At 38.1% G+C, this 19,299-nt stretch overlaps 1 protein-coding gene across 1 annotated transcript; it reads left to right on the forward strand.

The window, feature by feature from the left end:
- Positions 1–1,900: 1,900 nt before the first annotated feature.
- LOC107599964 (oxysterol-binding protein 2-like) lies at positions 1,901–19,216 on the forward strand. Its single transcript, XM_016291717.1, has 4 exons — positions 1,901–2,000; positions 3,893–4,341; positions 18,784–19,012; positions 19,190–19,216. Exons 2-4 carry the CDS (start codon positions 4,046–4,048, stop codon positions 19,214–19,216), a joined length of 552 nt encoding a protein of 183 aa, XP_016147203.1. The 5' UTR covers positions 1,901–2,000; positions 3,893–4,045.
- The last annotated feature ends 83 nt before the right edge of the window (positions 19,217–19,299 follow it).

Genomic DNA, 19,299 nt, shown 5'->3' on the forward strand with positions numbered 1-19,299 from the left:
ACCACATACATGGATATAAAAATGATGCGTAGAAAAAAACCCGTTGGCTGTCTAAGTGAGTTTGATTAATACATTGATGGTTCGAGTTGTTAATTATATGATGCAGTGAGCAGTTTAGCACCGGTTAATGATTTAATGCACGAGCACTGCTGTAGTTTATATAACAACTCTCTCCAACAGCAGAATAGTACTTTTATTTCTTTTAAGTCTAATTCCTAGTCATATCAGAAGGATATCTTAGTTTTACCGGCAATACATATAGTTTGTGATTGGATTTTATATGTCCAGACGTGCAGTCTACCAATAACATTAGAGCGACAGCAATAGGAACGCCCACAAGCTCTTCACAGCACAGAGTCTATAGCGACATACAGCGAAAAAGTTGCTGGCAGTGTGACTGGGGCTTTACAAACAATTGTGCTAACCGTTCTTTTTACAAAGGCTTGTTAAGGCTTCATAGTAGTCGTAAACAATGCTATATTGCCCAATTGAGTACTTCATAATTGAACTTTACATATTGGACAGAACTGAATCAACACTGAGCTGTCTTTAATTGAACTCTTTTTGGCAGTTACATTAAAGGCACTATGTAAGGGTTATTGTTAAAATATCCAGAAACCACTAAAACGGTGTTATACGTTTTGCTGACTTGTGAACTTTATCCAAAATGTTTCGAAGAATGTTTAAACCCAGAGAAAAACAATAAACCAAAATCATTCAGGGGTAAATTGCACTGATGTACCTACATGAGTGAGTACAAGCAGATCTTTGTAATAGTACTTGAGCATTGTTTTGTCTTTTTGTATAATGTTAGTGCGAAATAAGCTTAGCATGTAGTTTAAATGTAAGTGATGGAGAAAAAGTCAGGCTTGTGTTATAAAACAGCAGAGAGAGGCTCATACATTTGCATGCCACACAGTGTTGTGCTATGTTTGTGGACTGAGGACTAGACAATGTAGCAGATGTCATGTTCTTGTGGAATATGTCCTGTGCTAGTAATGTTAAAGGCTTTAGACTGAACATTCAGACTTGCTGAATATGGATCGTTTTGGATCGTCTTGGTAGGCCTTTTTTTTTTTTTTAGATTTTAAAGGGCTACCTGCTTTTTTGTAAAAGGAAACAAATGTTTGTTTTCTTTTTAGTAGCTGTAATGTTTCATCAATGAAAAATGAATAAACCCATTCAAACGATGCCTGAGGTATTCTTGTCTTTTGTTGAATATTTCATATATCACTTGTGTCTGGCATCCCAAACCAAACTGCTTGTGCCACATTTGAAACGCTGTGGCGCCATCAATCGGTGAAAGATCATAAAACATCACATGACTGCAGTCTCCATGTCCTATTCTATGAAATACCTGAACACAAAGTTATCTCAATACTTTAATAAAAAAATAAGAAAAGCAATTCAGGTCCGCCCAAAAAACCTGAACACAAAAATGGTAAAAAAACAAACAAACATCAGTCTATTATCCAATTAATACAGAACGTGTTTGGTCCAGTATTTTCGTTAAAGGGTTAGTTCACCCTAAAATGAAAATTAGTGTTTTACTCACCTAGGATGCTTCGAGGGTGAGTAAAACAGGCTAATTTAAATTTTTGGGTGAACTAACCCTTTAATAGACGGTTTTCTCATTGTCTGCTGGGAGTTATTACATAACGCGTTGAGAGGAGACACTCCGCTCCAGTTATGTTTTGATCCAGTCCGTACGTTTCTTGGCGATGTTTTAAAGTCTGTGTAAAGCAATATTAAATATGTGTTCCGAGTTTGTCACTCCACAGAAAAATGTGTTATTAAACCACCCAAATAAATAAAGTAAATAAAATAAGTTGTCAAAATCCTGACAAAATAAGTGCGTCTCCGCAGTCTGCGCTGAAACCACGCCCACTCGCGGGAAAGCTGCCGCCTCTCTCTCCAACTGTCACACACGCCGATACACCCAGAATGGATGATTCCTCTTCAGTTTAATTGGATTTCCAACAGCCATACAACAGGAACAGGTAATATGAATCAACGTGAGGAAGGCATAGCTAGCTGGCAAACTGCAGGCTGTAGTAACAAACGGTAATGTTACTACATTGCCGTTTGTGCGACCGTTGAAAATCATTTGAACTTTGTGTCAGTACGTCATAAACAGAACGAGTGTCGGGCGCCGCATCCAGTGTAGACATATTGTAAAATAGGTAATTATTTTGTGCGTCGCGGCCGTAGACACGGTGTAGGGCAGGCCTGAAGCCCCGTTCACACCGCCAGCGACAGAGCGACATAATCCCATTCATTTTCAATGGAGAGCTGGCGACTTCCGGCGACACGAGCAACAGTGACCGTTGGCGACGGAATGTGGGCGTGTCAAGCGATGCGAGTCAAGCGACAAAAGTTGAGAATTCTTCAACTTTATGCAAATAAGCAGCGAATTTCGCGAGCGACATCCAATAGGAGTGAAGAATCTGTCAGTGGTCTAGCATGCAGGCAAGACAGGACAGATTTCCTGAACGATTTCACTGTAACCACATACATGGATATAAAAATGATGCGTAGAAAAAAACCCGTTGGCTGTCTAAGTGAGTTTGATTAATACATTGATGGTTCGAGTTGTTAATTATATGATGCAGTGAGCAGTTTAGCACCGGTTAATGATTTAATGCACGAGCACTGCTGTAGTTTATATAACAACTCTCTCCAACAGCAGAATAGTACTTTTATTTCTTTTAAGTCTAATTCCTAGTCATATCAGAAGGATATCTTAGTTTTACCGGCAATACATATAGTTTGTGATTGGATTTTATATGTCCAGACGTGCAGTCTACCAATAACATTAGAGCGACAGCAATAGGAACGCCCACAAGCTCTTCACAGCACAGAGTCTATAGCGACATACAGCGAAAAAGTCGCTTAAAGCCCCGTTCAAGCTCCGTTAACCCTGCTAGCGACTTTTTCGCTGTATGTCGCTATAGACTCTGTGCTGTGAAGAGCTTGTGGGCGTTCCTACTGCTGTCGCTCTAATGTTATTGGTAGACTGCACGTCTGGACATATCTTTAGAAAATGCAATCACAAACTATCGCCCAAAAATGAAAATTAGCCCATAAATTACTCACCCTCAAGTCATCCTAGGTGTACATGACTTTCTTCTTTCAGACGAATCCAGTCGGAGTTATATTAAAAATATACCTTTGATCTTTCAAGCTGTTTCATGGCACTCAGCGGGTGTTGCATGCATCAGTCCAAAAGCACTTAATTAAAATGTGCCCATCCATAAAAGAAAGTGTCTCACACGGGGGAGGGGGTGAACAAAGGCCTCCTGTAGCGAATCGATGTGTTTTTGTAAGAAAAATATCCATATTCAAAACATAATAATCACTTTAATCTAGCTTGCGCTCACTGTTGTACACAGGAGGCAGTTCCGGGCGGATGACGTAAAAGTTACGCCTTCTTTCTTTGCGTGAACATTTGGGCTGCGTTATGCAAATCTTCCCACATAGTGAGGTAGATATGTGGGGGCGTGTTCGAACGAGCCGCTTTAGGTAGGTGTGGCTGACTCTTAACTTTTATAAAGAATATCTCTTTGGATTTGAGACTTTAGTCTTTGCAAATTTACAGATCTTCTTTATGCACCAAGAGCTTGTAACACTCCAAAGAGAAAGGAAAAAATGAAATCGCATCATATGACCCCTTTAATACATAAAATAAATACTAGAATTGTCTATAACATATAGAACTGTCTATAATAGTAAGCATTTTAAATACTCTTTATTGTCGAGCCCATGTTTTGTGTCACTCAGTACTTATTAGTATGTAATTCACGTGAATAATGTAGAGTAAAATGTGAGCGACTGGATGACAAACTATGAGCGTATGTAGTGCGCGGGTGATTTCGCTCTCATCTCGCGACAGTGGTCGTCGCTCCTGCTCTCCAACTCGCTGCTTTTAATGTCTCTGTCATCGGGGAGAGAAAGGGGGGAGTGCGCTGTTTCTCTCTCCCTGCCCCAGACCCTCCTCCTCCTCCTCTGGTAACCCGTCCATCTCAGAGCATCGGCGGTGAGTTTTATGGGGAGAGTGGCCGCTCCCTGCAGCGGCCCCGGCAGGATCGTGTCCTTTCTCACCGCAGTTCCGTGCTTACCCTGCAAACAGCAGCGGCGGCGGCATCATCAGTCTGCGGCAGTGGACCGGGGCAGGAGGAGCATGAGCGAGCAGGGCAAGAGTGCCGCGTCCACGCCAGCGAGCGGGACACCAGCCCCGGGCTCGGACACCTACAAAGGCTGGCTCTTTAAATGGACTAACTACATCAAAGGTTACCAGCGCAGATGGTTCGTGCTCAGCAACGGGCTGCTGTCCTATTACAGGTAAATAATGCGTCTTCCATATGCACATGTGTTGATGTCATTCATTTAGAATGCAATATATGCATATTTTTAGGCTACACTGGGCTATGTTATAGTATGCTGTTGTGTGGCCGACCAGTGTAGGCATCTGTCATGTCAAAGCAGGTCATGAATGCTGTCAAAACCACTTCATGAGCGCGTCTCTAGTGTGGACAGATGCTAGTCCGCCTCTAAAAACCATCTCCCCACTTTACCACCGGGTGTTTCTTTTTAAAACAGGTCCTTAAATGTCATTTCGAGCGGATAAAAGCCTGTCTCTTATTAAATGACAACAGTACGCTGTTTTTATTAGCGCGTCAGCTAGTGCTTATGCTAACGTCAACTGATATTCTCGTATAGCGATGCTGTGTGACGCTTTGTGAGAGTCCTTGCACTTTAATATCTGACAACCTACTTTTGCGTGTGTATGTGGGCGTGTCTTACAACTTTAGGTTTGATCATATATATATATGGCTTGTTTTTATGGTGAACTTGGTCAACAGTAATTTATTCAGGTCCATATTCAGCCTCTGGCCAGCTACAGATGTGTTACTTAGCCAGCGTTAGCTTTAGCCAGCGTACACGCAACGATGTAAAACATCCCTTACAAACATTTACCATGGTAACCAGCTTCCCTTAAAACATAATATGGAAAATAAATATTTTTAAAGCCAAATTTTCGCATATTAATAATTAATTAATTTATATATGTTTTTGTGATCCACGAAAAAAAATACACTCTTTCTTTCTATATATGTATGTGGCTTTATCTGTATACATATGTGTGTTTGGGACAGACCTAGATGCGGTAATGCAATACACACACACACACATCACATAGCATAACTACACTCGGATTATTGTTTTTTTTTTGTTTTGTGACAGCATCTTGAATGACAGGGGCTGAGATATCTGATGTGACGCTTATGTATGCAGTGATACAGTATCTTTTTAAAATTTAAACCACCTTCACGTGTCACCTGTGAGCTTGGCCAGTAACACCTGTTGTTCAAGAGGCCCTTGAGCCAGCAATGGTGATCATGTTTCTCCCCTTGTGTCAGGTGGATCACATGAGGTAGCTGTCACAAAAAATTCTAATTACTGCTGTCTTTTAATTACTTAATTAGTGCATCTAGGTCTGTCCCATAAAGCCCAAAACACACTGCACGATTTTAGCAATCCTGTAATATCACTGCATGTCACACTGTGCAACATGGATCTAATAAAGTTGGGTAGGACATGTGTGTAGACTGTACGATGATGACACCTGTTGACTCGTTCGCTACGATGGACGTTCCTATAGAAGAATAGAATGTCATCAGCATGCGCTAGTGGTAAACAAAAAGAGCATGATAAATCACACTTTAGCAGTTGTATTTTTTGTGTGTGCTGAAAAAAAGTGGAAGCGACGAAAGAGGAGGGGATAAGAGCTAGAGGTATGCAGTTTTATGTTTTAGCGCCATGTCGCGTTGATTTCATGTCGCATTTTTATTGGTTGGTCAGTAAACGTGGATCGTAACAGCAAACACATGGTGCAATGATCATGCTGTATCGTAGGCTATCTTTGGTCGCAAGACCGTGACTATGGATGTCTTTGGACCTCTCTCACTGTACGACACAGGACCACCGATTAGGAGACACGATCACAGAAAGCGCCACGATTGTTTCACGATGCCAATCTTTCATCTGGGACAGCCGAAAATCGTGCAGTGTGTTTAGGGCTTAAGAGAAGCGTTTAATGATTTAGTCGAGCATAAATATTGCCCATTGAAATGTATAAGTGATTGCTCATTCATACAGGAAAAGGTTAATATATGTGACCCTGGACCACAAAACCAGTCATAAGGGTAATTTTTTTAAAATTGAGATGTATACATGATACTGTATACATACAGTGGGTACGGAAAGTATTCAGACCCCCTTAAATTTTTCACTCTTTGTTATATTGCAGCCATTTGCTTATACCCCAGCGACTTAAGACTGGTTTTGTGGTCCAGGGTCACATATGTTCTTTGAGCTATAAAGATTATAATTGTCATAAAGTATCCTACTGCTGGTGATTCTGCAGTTTCTGAAATATTGCATAGCACTGCCCTTGGGATTATCAGTCTCTGAACTTTCTTTTAGAATTTCTTGCCCCATATTGACAATGTTGAAAATATTGCCAGTCTACATTGTTTCCAACAAGTGCATGTTGGACTTTCTCCCAGTTAAAGGAGGAGGAAATGGACTTCCTGCAAAAATGTATGGGAAAAATCGTAATTGTCATTATCACAACTGTAGACTGTAACGGTGCTTTTCCACTGGCACGTAGTGAGCGCAGTGGAGCAAGTATTTTCAATTCATTCCTATGGAAGGGGAGCTTAAACGCTCAAATGGTACATTATGGGATTGAAAGCGGCACCGAGAAAGCGTTGAGAGCAGCCGAGAGCATCAAAAAGGTTGGGCATTCCTCGACTTTATGCAAATATCGAGCGAAAAACGCAGGGCGACAACCAATCGCTGTGAAAAGAAGAAGATGAATCGCAAACAGGGTGTAAACATTAATATTGTTTTTAGAGGCGTGCTCTGCCCTAAATTTGACACACCCCAAAGCAGTGGCGTAGCATTGCCAGCAGCACTGAGCGCAAATTTGACGCTGTAGTGGAAACACACCGTAAATGCAAGTCTTACGGTGCGTTTCCACTACAGCGTCAAATCTGTGCTCTGTGCCACTGGCAATGCTACAACACTAAAGCAACCATGTTTCCGGTCGCTTTCAATCCCATAATGCACCGTGTGAGCGCTTAAGCTCAACTTCCATAGGAATTAATTGAAAACGCTCGCTCCGCTGCGCTCGCTACGTGCCAGTGGAAACGCACCGTTACCTTGCAGCCCTTGCAGTTTTAAGAGCCAATCAGCTGTGTTTATTCTAGAATGTACTTTCGTGTTTGGTGGAACAGCCTGAAAGATTGAAGATAAAGGAGCAGAATGTAGGATAGCTTTGTTGTCAGATTTTATTGCTTATTTGTAATATATTTTAACATAATATCAACCCATCATTTAACAAATAGTTTTGAACATTTTCATATTTTTCTGTTCAGGTTGATACACAGAACATACAGTGCCTTCAAATGCACCTGGGAAGCTCGTACCTTCCAGTCAGGCGTTCGTTGTTATGACATATTAGGCCTGGGCGATAAAACGGTATCGATATTTATCGACGGCACACCTTCGATATAGTGCACGATATAGGCACGTGCTATGAGTGACGCAGACAACACACACAAACACGAACATGAGGGCTGTGCCTGCCTGTGATGAGGAGATTGTGAGTAAAGAATGAATATTAGTCAAATTTAAAATAAACATTTGCATTTGAATGCAAAAATAGTACAATCCAATGTTAGATGTGCGTCAGTGGCGCACGGGATGCGGTGATGATGTAAGTGACGTTGTAGTTAAATGTTTTGTTGGTCTAGCCCACGAGACGCGCAGTTGCTGCGTTATTCATTCAAAATATTAGAGAAATATAGAAGCTCAATGCGGAGAAGATCTTGATTAGGTTAAAACCGAAACCAAGCCATTCACACAGAACGCATATTCAGCGCATTTTCTAGATGGACAAATACAACTGCTGCACTCGCGTCTCACACAAGAGATGTATAAAAAGCCATGCAAAGTTAAAACAGTTTCAACTTTTAGAAAACACGTCGCAAATTTGTGGAGTTTTATTCCTTTTCACTGTCATATGTTTTTAAAGGCAATCTGTGTGATGGGCGATTCGGCTCTTTGTATTAAGCAATGCATAAATACATGATGCTGTTTTGTTCATAATTGTTTATGCAATTTATGAAATTATATTTGATTTATATGAGTTAATTTAGACGTAAAGCACGTTTTTTTTATAGATAATTACTTCCTTGCGTTGACAGTTTAATGCGCTGCATTAGTTTGCTCATTGCGCCCTCCTGTGGCCTCGGGAGACAAGCCAAAAGTTTAACCTATTTAATCTGCATATAAAACATTAGAAATTAGATATTTGTTTAATTTTTATTTTGTTTTTGACTGTTGAAACAAAAAAATATTTGTTTTTGTTAATTTAAAAATACAGTGGTTAAATGTAAAAAAAAATTCTAATGCTTTATTTTAAAAAAGGTTATAAAAAATGTCAGTAATTATCGATACTGAACGATATGAAACATTATATCGTTGATCAATTTTTTTAGCTATATCGCCAAGTCAAAAACATAACATGCAACTAGTCTAAAGTAAACGAGACATATATATTGTGAACATTAATCCCAAATAACTACATCAGAATTCATTTCTATCACCTCTTTATACATGGTATTACAACTAAATGTATAGCAAACCTTGAAAACCTGTTCGCCGTGAGGCCCCCTCAAAGTGCAGGGCCCAAAGGACGGCCCTCTCAATGTCACATCTCAATTCAATTCTGAGTTTTGCAACCGTAAATAGATCTTTGCTTGGTCATTCATGTGCTCAGAACTTATAATTATGATATTTCGACTCCACTTGAAGGTCACAATATTTACGAAAAAATAGCTGCCTGGGATGTTGCAAAAATAGTCGCCAAGTAAGCTTTATTTGCTTTATGTGCCCTTCAAGTGGAGTCGGAAATATCGCAATTCGTTCTGAGCCAGTTACAAGTTTAAAACGTAGTAGATCATACACTGATCTTTAATTTAGTTAATAACATATATTATATGTATAATATATGTTGTGTACTATATATAAATATGTGACAGAAGGGAATAATTTTCATATTTATGAATTTAGAAGTTTTGTTTTGTTTAGGCTACTTCTGTGTTATGTCTCTGACTTGAATGCATGATGCCATTGAACAAGTGCCTCACTCAGAGATTTGAGTTTCCAAGGTGCACTTGAAGGCAGCATTTTGGTATATCCTAAAACATTCGATCTTTAAAATTATACCTACCAGCTAATACGGTATTAACTGATAGGTATAATGTTGAAGATCAAATGTTTTATTAGTAATACGTGAATGCAACAAGGCATACTGAAGACATTCAAGAAGTGTATTTGAGAGCCTGTGTGCTATCAGAACTGTATTGTGCACCAGCTGTGATCTAGAACGAATGGTTATCAGATGGTCACAAGGGTCATCGTGATAGCGTCATGGAGTACATCTGTAGTCAAGCGACTAATGAAGTAAGGGCAAAGGCTCTTGTAAGAGCACTGAAGCAATGCCCATCAATCCGTATCTCTACTGGGCAGACCCCGTGACACTTCACACAGTGGGCCACAGGGTTTCCACCCGCACTGGAGAGTCTGAAGGGAAAGCGACACTCTGCTGACTGTGAAAGAGAAGAAGCATGTCTCTTGCTGCTCTCCTTTATTAATAGTCTATTATGGTGGAAGGTGATTGCAGTGGTGTAAAGCTAGATCTGCTGTCATCGGAGAGCTCTGGCAATGGTGCTCACTTAGCCAATACAATGGAGTGTCTGGATAACGTGCTGTGCTAATGTCTGCCAAATCAACCTGCCAAATACGCTGTTGGGGAGCCAGAAAGAGCAACAGTAAATGTGTGAATATGTTTTAGAGCCAATGTATGATAACAGTCATTAGATTATGAATGGCTTCTTGATAATTCCTTGGTATTGTAGCGTCTCGACCAATCTGACACTCTAACTTTTATTTGATTTAACAAATCAATGATTCATTAGATTAACAAATCGTCACAGTCCCCTCACTCCATAAACTGGATGCCAGGATTTCTGCAGAACACCAGACCCCCTTGGTCACCATGACAACTAATATGATTGGGAAAGTAGCCTAACTGTTCTAAGGTGAAGTGTAGTTAAAGGTGTTGTTCACCTGAAAACTAAATTTCTGTTATCATTTATTCACCCTCATGTTGTTGCAGTTGTTGCAGACTGTATGACTTATGTGATACACAAAGTAAGATATTTTTATTTGGACAAATATATCCTTTGTGTTCCACAAAAGAAAGGAAAACCTTTTAAGTTGTAGTAGAGAGACTTCTGGACTCTTATTTACTGGACAGCATAGTGAATGAGATAGCATGGGATGTGATTTAGACGGGAACCTGTATTACTGGCCTGACCATGTGCACTACACGGCACTACTGCTCAAATACAGGAGATGTAGCCTACTTAAAGTGCATATTTTATGCCTACATTTTTATTAGTCCATTAGTGGTCAGTATATTCGAGTGAATGGAAAGATTTGTACCAATCTTTCAAGCAAATCTGCTTCATGCTGCTAAATATGCACAATTACAACATCAGCGCTTAAATGCAGAGAGCAGCTGACTCGCACTCTCTAGGTGGCCTCTGTATCAGCATTTTCTTATTTTCAGCTGATATCAGTCTAACAATCAATCCCCATGCAGTCATTTTATATTTAAAAAAACTATATTAAAATATTGTGCAATTAGCCAATACAATCAATCTTATATTGATAATGTGCAATTCTACAGTGCTTTGCACAATATTGCATCAATACTTCTGTATCAATATTTTCATCTATTTGTAATTTACCATTAAAAAAATTGGGGCCTGTACGATTTGAAAGAAATCTTCTATGCTCACCAAGGGCATTTATTTAATTAAAAATACAGTAATAACTTAATATTGTGACATACTTGCAATGTAAAATAACTGTTTTCTATTTAGATGCTTTTTAAAATGTATTTTATGACAAGGCTGAATTTTCAGCGGCCATTCCTCCAGTCTTCAGTGCCACATGATCCTTCAGAAATCATTCTAATTTAGTGCTTATGAAACACTATTTTATTATTGCCTTTGTGGAAACTGATATATATATTTTTCAGGAATCTTTGATGAACAGAATGTTTAAAAGAACATAAATTATTATTATCATTGCTGAATAAAAGTATTATTGTTTTTTAATCATATTTTATTCCAAACAAAGTCTGCTTTTATTATTTGCATTTTTGGTGTATGTTTTCTCCCCGGTATGTTCAGAATTTTTGGTTTTGGCCAAGGATTGTCTTTTCAGTGCGTCATTAGTCTTCATATCATTTCCTGTGGTTCAATTAGCGAAGAAGCAGGTTGTTATAATAATCTGAGTGGGGGAAGAGAAAGTACTGGGAGATAAAGCCCTGCTGTTATATGCTCAAAACTTTTTTCAGGAATCTTTGATGAACAGAATGTTTAAAAGAACATAAATTATTATTATCATTGCTGAATAAAAGTATTATTGTTTTTTTAATCATATTTTATTCCAAACAAAGTCTGCTTTTATTATTTGCATTTTTGGTGTATGTTTTCTCCCCGGTATGTTCAGAATTTTTGGTTTTGGCCAAGGATTGTCTTTTCAGTGCGTCATTAGTCTTCATATCATTTCCTGTGGTTCAATTAGCGAAGAAGCAGGTTGTTATAATAATCTGAGTGGGGGAAGAGAAAGTACTGGGAGATAAAGCCCTGCTGTTATATGCTCAAAACAGAGGAGATTTTCTACTCTTGTAACAAGGCTCATGCTTTTTTCCTTTAGCATGTCAGCTGCCAATTCATATTTGTTCTTTAATCAAAGTAAAACAGTAATGTTATTTCAGAACTCATTTTGAGCAGAAACAATCACCATCCAATTAAGATAATTCTGGTGCATCACAGTGCATTCAATCTGTTTTGCCTTGCCTTCCTGTACTTCTCCTTCCATCACTTTAAGCGAGGATCTCTGAGCTGACATGTATGTGAGTCATTCGTGTGTCCAGAGAGTCTGTTTCTGACACACTAAGTCGATGGCCCTTGGGTTGAGATGATGCTGCTCACATGCACACCTCTTCATCTCTCTGGGCTTGATCGAACTGATCTTGCTGTCATGTAGACTTGTGCATTATTATTAAGAGACACATTAATCAATCACTCTTCTCTGTGTGCACTTCTGAAGAACTCAGCTCCCTGTAGTGTTGTCACTACACTCTGAAGGAAATGCAGAGGCTTTCTATAGGACGTGCCTTGGATGTGTTCTGCTGATGTGTTAGTTTTACTGAGAGCAATAGAACCCCCACCTCCATCACCACACATACAGTCTTGTCATCTGCAGCGCTAAAACACGTAAAAGTGTAATGGCCTGCGTAAATTGCACTCGGTCACAGCACCTCCCCCTCCTCCTTCTCCTAATTGCGATGAGTCACGTATCTTCCCCTCCTGTGTTTTTCTTCTTAAACACTTCCTCTCTGCCTGGTTCCTTCTATGCATATTTGATTTCTTAACAGTCTTTTCACTTGTCTTTAATGTCTGATGTGCTTATTGCAATCAGTTGCAATGGTAATCTATTTTAGTTAGTTCATGAAGAATCTATTAGTAAAAGAGGGAAATCCAGTGAACCTGCCTATATCTGACTTTCAGTATCTGTAAAATCTAGTAGTAGATTATGATTTCTCCTTTAAATTGTACATTGTTTTTCTAGCAGAGTATTTATTGGTATATTTTCTTGTGTACATTGTTTTGATGCTTAATTTCATTAATAAGATGTTGTGTTGTTGTTTTTTTAAATTTGCGATGTAACGGAAGTAGCAATATATAATTTCTTCCATATCTTTCAAGACGTACAGTTGAATGATTATCAAAAAAGGAAAAATGTCCATATTGTGACATACAGCCAAGTAAAAATGGAAGAAAGGAATAAATATTGGGTGGGATTCAATCGACTCTGTTGTTGATTGAATAGATGCAGATCCTAATGGAAACTTGTAGTCAATTGTAAAAAAGCAGCGGGGTTTAAGTGGACTAAATAATTAGAGAGTCCGGCATACATCACCAGGGAGAAGTCTGACGTTTCACTGGAAGATCGAATTATGACATTTTGAAAAAAAAAAAAGATAAAATGCATGGATGACTTGTTCAGAATAAGACATTAAGATGCATGAAGATGGTGAATTTCCATTACATTCCCACTTAAAAAACAGGCAAAACTAAATTATTATTCTAATTTAGGCCATGAGATGAAAATTAAACGGTAATCAAATTGCCCATCATATTGCATATTAAATAATAATCAGTATTATCACAATTAGCCAAATGTTCTGTTTTCAGGGCATCTCTAACTCATTTGCTCCCAGACAATGCTTGACCCTCTTTTGCAATGAGTGATAACGTTCCATTCTGCTGGGAAGAATGTGGTCATGTGATCCGAGAGGAGTGTGTCCCTCAAGGGTATATGTGAGGTTAACTCTTTGCCTGATGTGTTCACTGACACTTTGCACACTTCCTATAATTATTTTTGGACTCTAAATACAGTAAATTTCACAGTTTGAGTAATCATCAGTCATTGCTGAGTGTGTGTTTCTCATGCATGTGATAATATATTTTTTGCAGTAGTAGGCATTATTTATGGGCACTGCAGAGAAATCCCTCTGTTGATAGTCTCCAGGGGCTAGTATGAGATTGGGAGTGTGTTGCAATGGTGTCAGGACTGGAAAAAGTTACAAACAAAAAAACATACATAGAGGGATAACAGAATATAGAAATAAAAATAATTAACTTTTCTAAATGATCCTAAGTGATAGTGCTAATGTGACATATGACAACTGAGCAAGCCAAGTTACAGAAAGGAAGGAGTTGCTGCTCTTCTGGCCACTCAGAATATGGTCAGTAAGATTTTTAAAATTTTAATTCAGCAAGTATGCATCAAATTGATCAAAAGTGACAGTAAAACATTTATAAAGTTACAAAAGATTTGTATTTCAAATAAATGCTGTTCGTTTGAATTTTATATTCATCACAGAATGACTGTTTTCAACATTGAGCTGTTTTTAATATTGATAATAAAATAAGAAATGTTTCTTAAGCAGCAATTCAGTGTGTTAGAATGATTTCTGCAGGATCATGTGACACTGAAGACTGTAGTAACAGCTGCTAAAAAGAATAAACAGAAACAAATGACATTTTAAAATATATTAAAATAGAAAGTTATTTTAAATTGCAAGATTTATTTCACAGTATTACAGTTTTAACTGTATTTTGATCAAATTAATGCAGCCTGACACAACTTTTAAATGGTATTGTATATTAAAATTAATAATGGAGGATGTAACCAACAAGAACACCCTAGCAACACTCAAGAAACCACTCAGAATGTCCTGGAAGGCACTCAAAATTTGATTTAAAAAATATATATAATTATATTTAATTATATATATTTAACTGAAATTATGGTTGAAAATTCACTTACATATCTGGTAGTACGTAAGTGAATTTCGTAGACTCTCTTACATCAATATCACCCCCTTTTTCTTTCCCTCTGCTTTTTATGAATTTTTTCTTTTTGGATAAATTCTGGATACATCTCTCATCTGATATTTATTTTTGTCATTGCCTCACTTTCCCTACCTCTCTCTCTCTCTGCTGGTTTTACATATATCTGTCTCTCTCTTTTTGCTCGGCATGGTAGTTCCTTACTCTGGCTTCATGTTCTCAGTTCTGACCCACTTACAGCCATTTGCGTCCAGTCTGTCCCCTGCAGGGTGGGTGAAGCTAATTTAAGATCTTTGCTTTTACCCCTCCACACCTCCTCCCCCCAACTTTCTCTTTCTTTCTCCTGTCTGCTTTTGCTTTGGTAGGGTTTGAGTATGCAATCTATGCTCTAGAGGTTTTTTCTTTTCTTTTGTGTGATGGAGTGAATATGGTAATTGATGGTTGGTCTCTGAGCTGAATGTGTATCTCTCCCTCCCCCTAGTGACTCGGTCATCTGAGTTTGGATTCAGCCAATTACTTGGTTTGCTTAACTGTCAGACCATCAGTCCCCAGAAGGCCTGAAAAAATGTAGCCAGCAGATGTTGGACTCAACACTTTCAACACTCACACAAACAGTAGGGAGACTATAGTGTCTCGTATGTGGAAAGAGAGAATCGCTTGTTTTCTGATTCCGATTTCCTATTATGCTGGTATATTATTTTAATCCCCTTTCTCACACAGATTGTTCAGTTTCAAAGTAGGCTGCTTTACTGAAATGATTATTCAAAATGGAAATAACTTGCTGGGTGCAAACGTAGACAGAAATGTTCTTAACATTTATTAGTATTAACATGAACTGCATAGGCCTTAAAATGAACATGACAGAGACTGTTCAATTGTGGTTTTTAAACTTGGTTTAAATGATTGTTTCATGCACAGACAATAATTTAACACACAATACACATTAACTGTGTTTTTGCAGTCATGAACAACCAGTCAGTAATCATAGGCTACATATTTAAAGTTCACAAACCTTACTTACACAAAACTTTGTTTATTTCAAGATTGGTGTCACTGACAGTAATGATAACTTGAAGTTGAAATGAGTCCGATGTTAATTCGGTAACCACTGACTGATTCAGTCAGGCACATTCAGTGATAGATTCGTCAGACTGATTAAAATGGTAACTTGTGAGTCTTTTTTGAGTTATTCCTTAAAAAACACTCCATAGAGTCATTTGCCCTTCAACTGGACTACACTGATAATGTGTTATTTTTCTTTTCTTCCAAACCAGTTAAGCAGAAATCACACCTCACAACCAATTTCATTGGTCAACTTGTGCAGCCACCTGTCAAGAAAGGTTTACATTTTATGGATTCAGTTCAAAGTTCAGAAAGATGGATCTCATGACAAACAGTAATGCTATCTATCAGGATGTGCTACCAAACACTTAGGTTAAGGTTAGGATGCAGGTTAAGGTTAGGGGTGAGTATTTGTTTCAGCGTTGTGTAGGCAATTAGCACTTTGATTGACGTGACCAATGAAATCTTTAGAATCGGCTTTGGGTGAATTTGGTTTGAGAAAAAAAATCATAGTGATCATGTTTTTGATACACTATAAATAACTGGTTTATATTAATAATTTGTTTATGAATCAGACTAACTTGGTTGTGCTGTATGTTTTCTTTTGCATGCAGCTCATGAGAACAGTTCAGAAGAAAGGAATATTTGCATTTTTGACATTTTATTGGTATCTAGCCATATAACACATGTTTCACATTAAATACAGACACATTAATTTCCACAAGCACAGTGTATATCTGTGTCAGAGATGTCTGACCGGCTCTGAATGAGTGGAATGCGTCTCACAGTTTCTCTGAGAGGTCAGAGCTTTGACATTCCATTAGAGATGTGCAACAGATACTGGGTAACCAGAGCAGTAACACAGAGACAGGGTTCTGGCTCTCTGTGTGTCTCCCCACTTTTCGGCTCCTCCTCTTTGCCCCTTCATGCCTTTTACTGCATTCACTTTTACACTTTCACTGAACCTCTTTTTCATTTTCTCTTTCTGAGTCAGCAAAGCCTCAGTGGCGTGACAACGTTTGAATCAGTGTTTCGTAAGCAGCTGAGTGAGGAATCTGTCTTTATTCCCTGCCTCTGTCTTTCTTGGGCTGTGTTTTGTGAGGATTTAGGCTTTTGTTAGGCCTCTACTCAAGGCTTGGTTAAATTAGAGCTCCTTAGAATGGCCTGACAGACTACCAAGAGGCTCTGCAATTCTTTCAGACCTGAAATATTTCACACACTAAACAACCAGCCACCCTCATCTATCTATCTATCTATCTATCTATCTATCTATCTATCTATCTATCTATCTATCTATCTATCTATCTATCTATCTATCTGTCTATCTGTCTATCTATCTGTCTATTTGTCGTTCTATCTATCTGTCGTTCTATCTATCTGTCGTTCTATCTATCGTTCTATCATTCTACAGTTTTGACTGTCAATCTATCGATCTTTTTATGTGTATATATATTTCTGCAATATATAGGTTGTTGATATGATTTCTAAAAAATGTTTATATTCTTGCAAATTATTAGTAGGGATGCACGATATATCGGCCACCATATCGGTATCGGCCGATAAATGCTAAATTTTTCTGTTATCGTATCGGCCTGATTAGACATGCAAGACATTAATATGGAACATTTAAACTTAAAAAAAATATATTTGTCAGTTTAAATGTACTGAATATGAGCTTTTTACTCCGGTTCATTAAATTAAAAACAAGAATTAAATTATTTCTGTGATCAAATTGTTTGCGGATGCCAATAATCTTAAGTAGCATGCTGCTGACTGATTGATCTTCTTCAGTGATCCATCAGTTTGTCACTAATAGAGATCGTTATGAAGGGGTGTTGTAGAAAACAGAGACTGAACAGAAAATTAAACACAGCTAGTTTACATTTATTGTTCTGGGCTGTGTTTCCCGAAAGCATTGTAAGCCTAAGTAAGTAGATCGTAACCATTGCCACCAATGGTTTCTATGATCAACTTACCTCACAATGCTTTTGAGGGACGCAGCTCTGTACTTTTCTCTTTTGTTTGTTTGAGAAATGTCATGTTTTCATAAGGATACCCTAGTGAAAAATAAATATAATAAAATGTATTTGAAATAAATTTATTTCATGGTGAATATACTACAAATGCATTTGCATATGTATGTGCTTAATAAAAATACCCTGCTGTTGTACTTTTAGCATACGAAACTGGTACTATACATACTTAAAGTCTGCTAAATTGAAACAACTAATTTTGTGCTTAATGCACTTTAATTGTGCGAAAGTAGTGCTGAAGTCCAACTAAAGATATAGTGAAGTATATTTGATTGTGCTAAAGTGAAACTATTGCAAGTATACTTCAGGTACACTTTAAATATCTTGCGTTCAAAGACTTATTAATCAAAGATCATACAATCCTCATCAATAGTGACATTAATATTATTAAGAAATGTGAATTGTGCATTAGTAGTACTCTGAATAAAGTTGAATTAGCTATCATTTTTATATGTCTCGAGCGATATGTCAGTAAATATGTTAATAGATTTGAACTACTTAGTATGAAATAAAGTTATTTTAAATGTATTACTTTTTCACTTGTGTAGGCCTCAGTAGTTTCTTTGCTGTTTGATAGTGGGTACTGTAAGTTCTCTTCCTGATCTCTCTGTCAGGGTTTACATCACGCTCTGTTCCCTCTCTCTCTGGCTGTGACACTGGCTGGTTTGTTTGAGTGTTGTTGTTTGGCCAGCTGACACACAATAGCCATGTTAACTTCTATTCTCTGCCCACTCAGTTTGCAGCTGTGTGTAGTAATGTGCCTCCTACAGGTGCTCAGTGTTTTTCTTTCTTACATACGACTGATGCATTATTCACTCCACATATGATTTCATTCACAGTACAGCTATCCTGCAAGTTACATCATAATAAAAAGTTATGCATTGTGGTACCTCTCTTCAACATTTGACAAACTGGACATTTTAATTAATGATTTAACAATATTATTAATCACTTTCTTTCTCTCTCTCTCTTCTTCTTCTCATTGTTCACTGTGTCTGTCTTTCTGTGATTTAAAAAATTTTTTTTTCTCTTGGTGTCTTTTTGTCATCATGTACTAACACCTCCCTCTCATTTCCTGCACTCCATGTTTTGGTTGCTCCTGTCTTCGTCGCTCCTGATAGGACACAGGCAGAGATGGCCCATACGTGCCGCGGCACCATCAACCTGGCCACGGCGCACATCGACACCGAAGACGCCTGCAATATTGTTCTGAGCAGTGGGGGGCGCACGTACCATCTGAAAGCCAGCACAGAGGTGGAGAGGCAGAGATGGGTCACAGCACTGGAGCTGGCCAAGGCCAAAGCCATCCGAATGATGAACGATCAGTCCGGTAAGAGCGGGAAAATTCTGGTGAACATAGATATTTTTTTTTTAGTTTGTGCTTTTAAGCTGAAATTGATCATTGCCACACTGATTTGCCAGCATTTTATTTGGGCTTGTAAATTGATTGTCTATATAATAAACTGGGACAAAGATTCTACTATATTCAACACATCACATCAGTCTTTAACAAACATTTATCTGAAGTTTCCTGGCAACAATAGGTCACTTTGAAGTTGCTTTTATAGCAAATGAGGAAAAATGTTTTCTCTTGGTGTCTTTTTGTCATCATGTACTAACACCTCCCTCTCATTTCC

Source organism: Sinocyclocheilus grahami, unplaced genomic scaffold, assembly GCF_001515645.1.
Source record: "Sinocyclocheilus grahami isolate Dianchi unplaced genomic scaffold, SAMN03320097.WGS_v1.1 scaffold275.1, whole genome shotgun sequence".
Classification (NCBI taxonomy): Eukaryota; Metazoa; Chordata; class Actinopteri; order Cypriniformes; family Cyprinidae; genus Sinocyclocheilus; species Sinocyclocheilus grahami.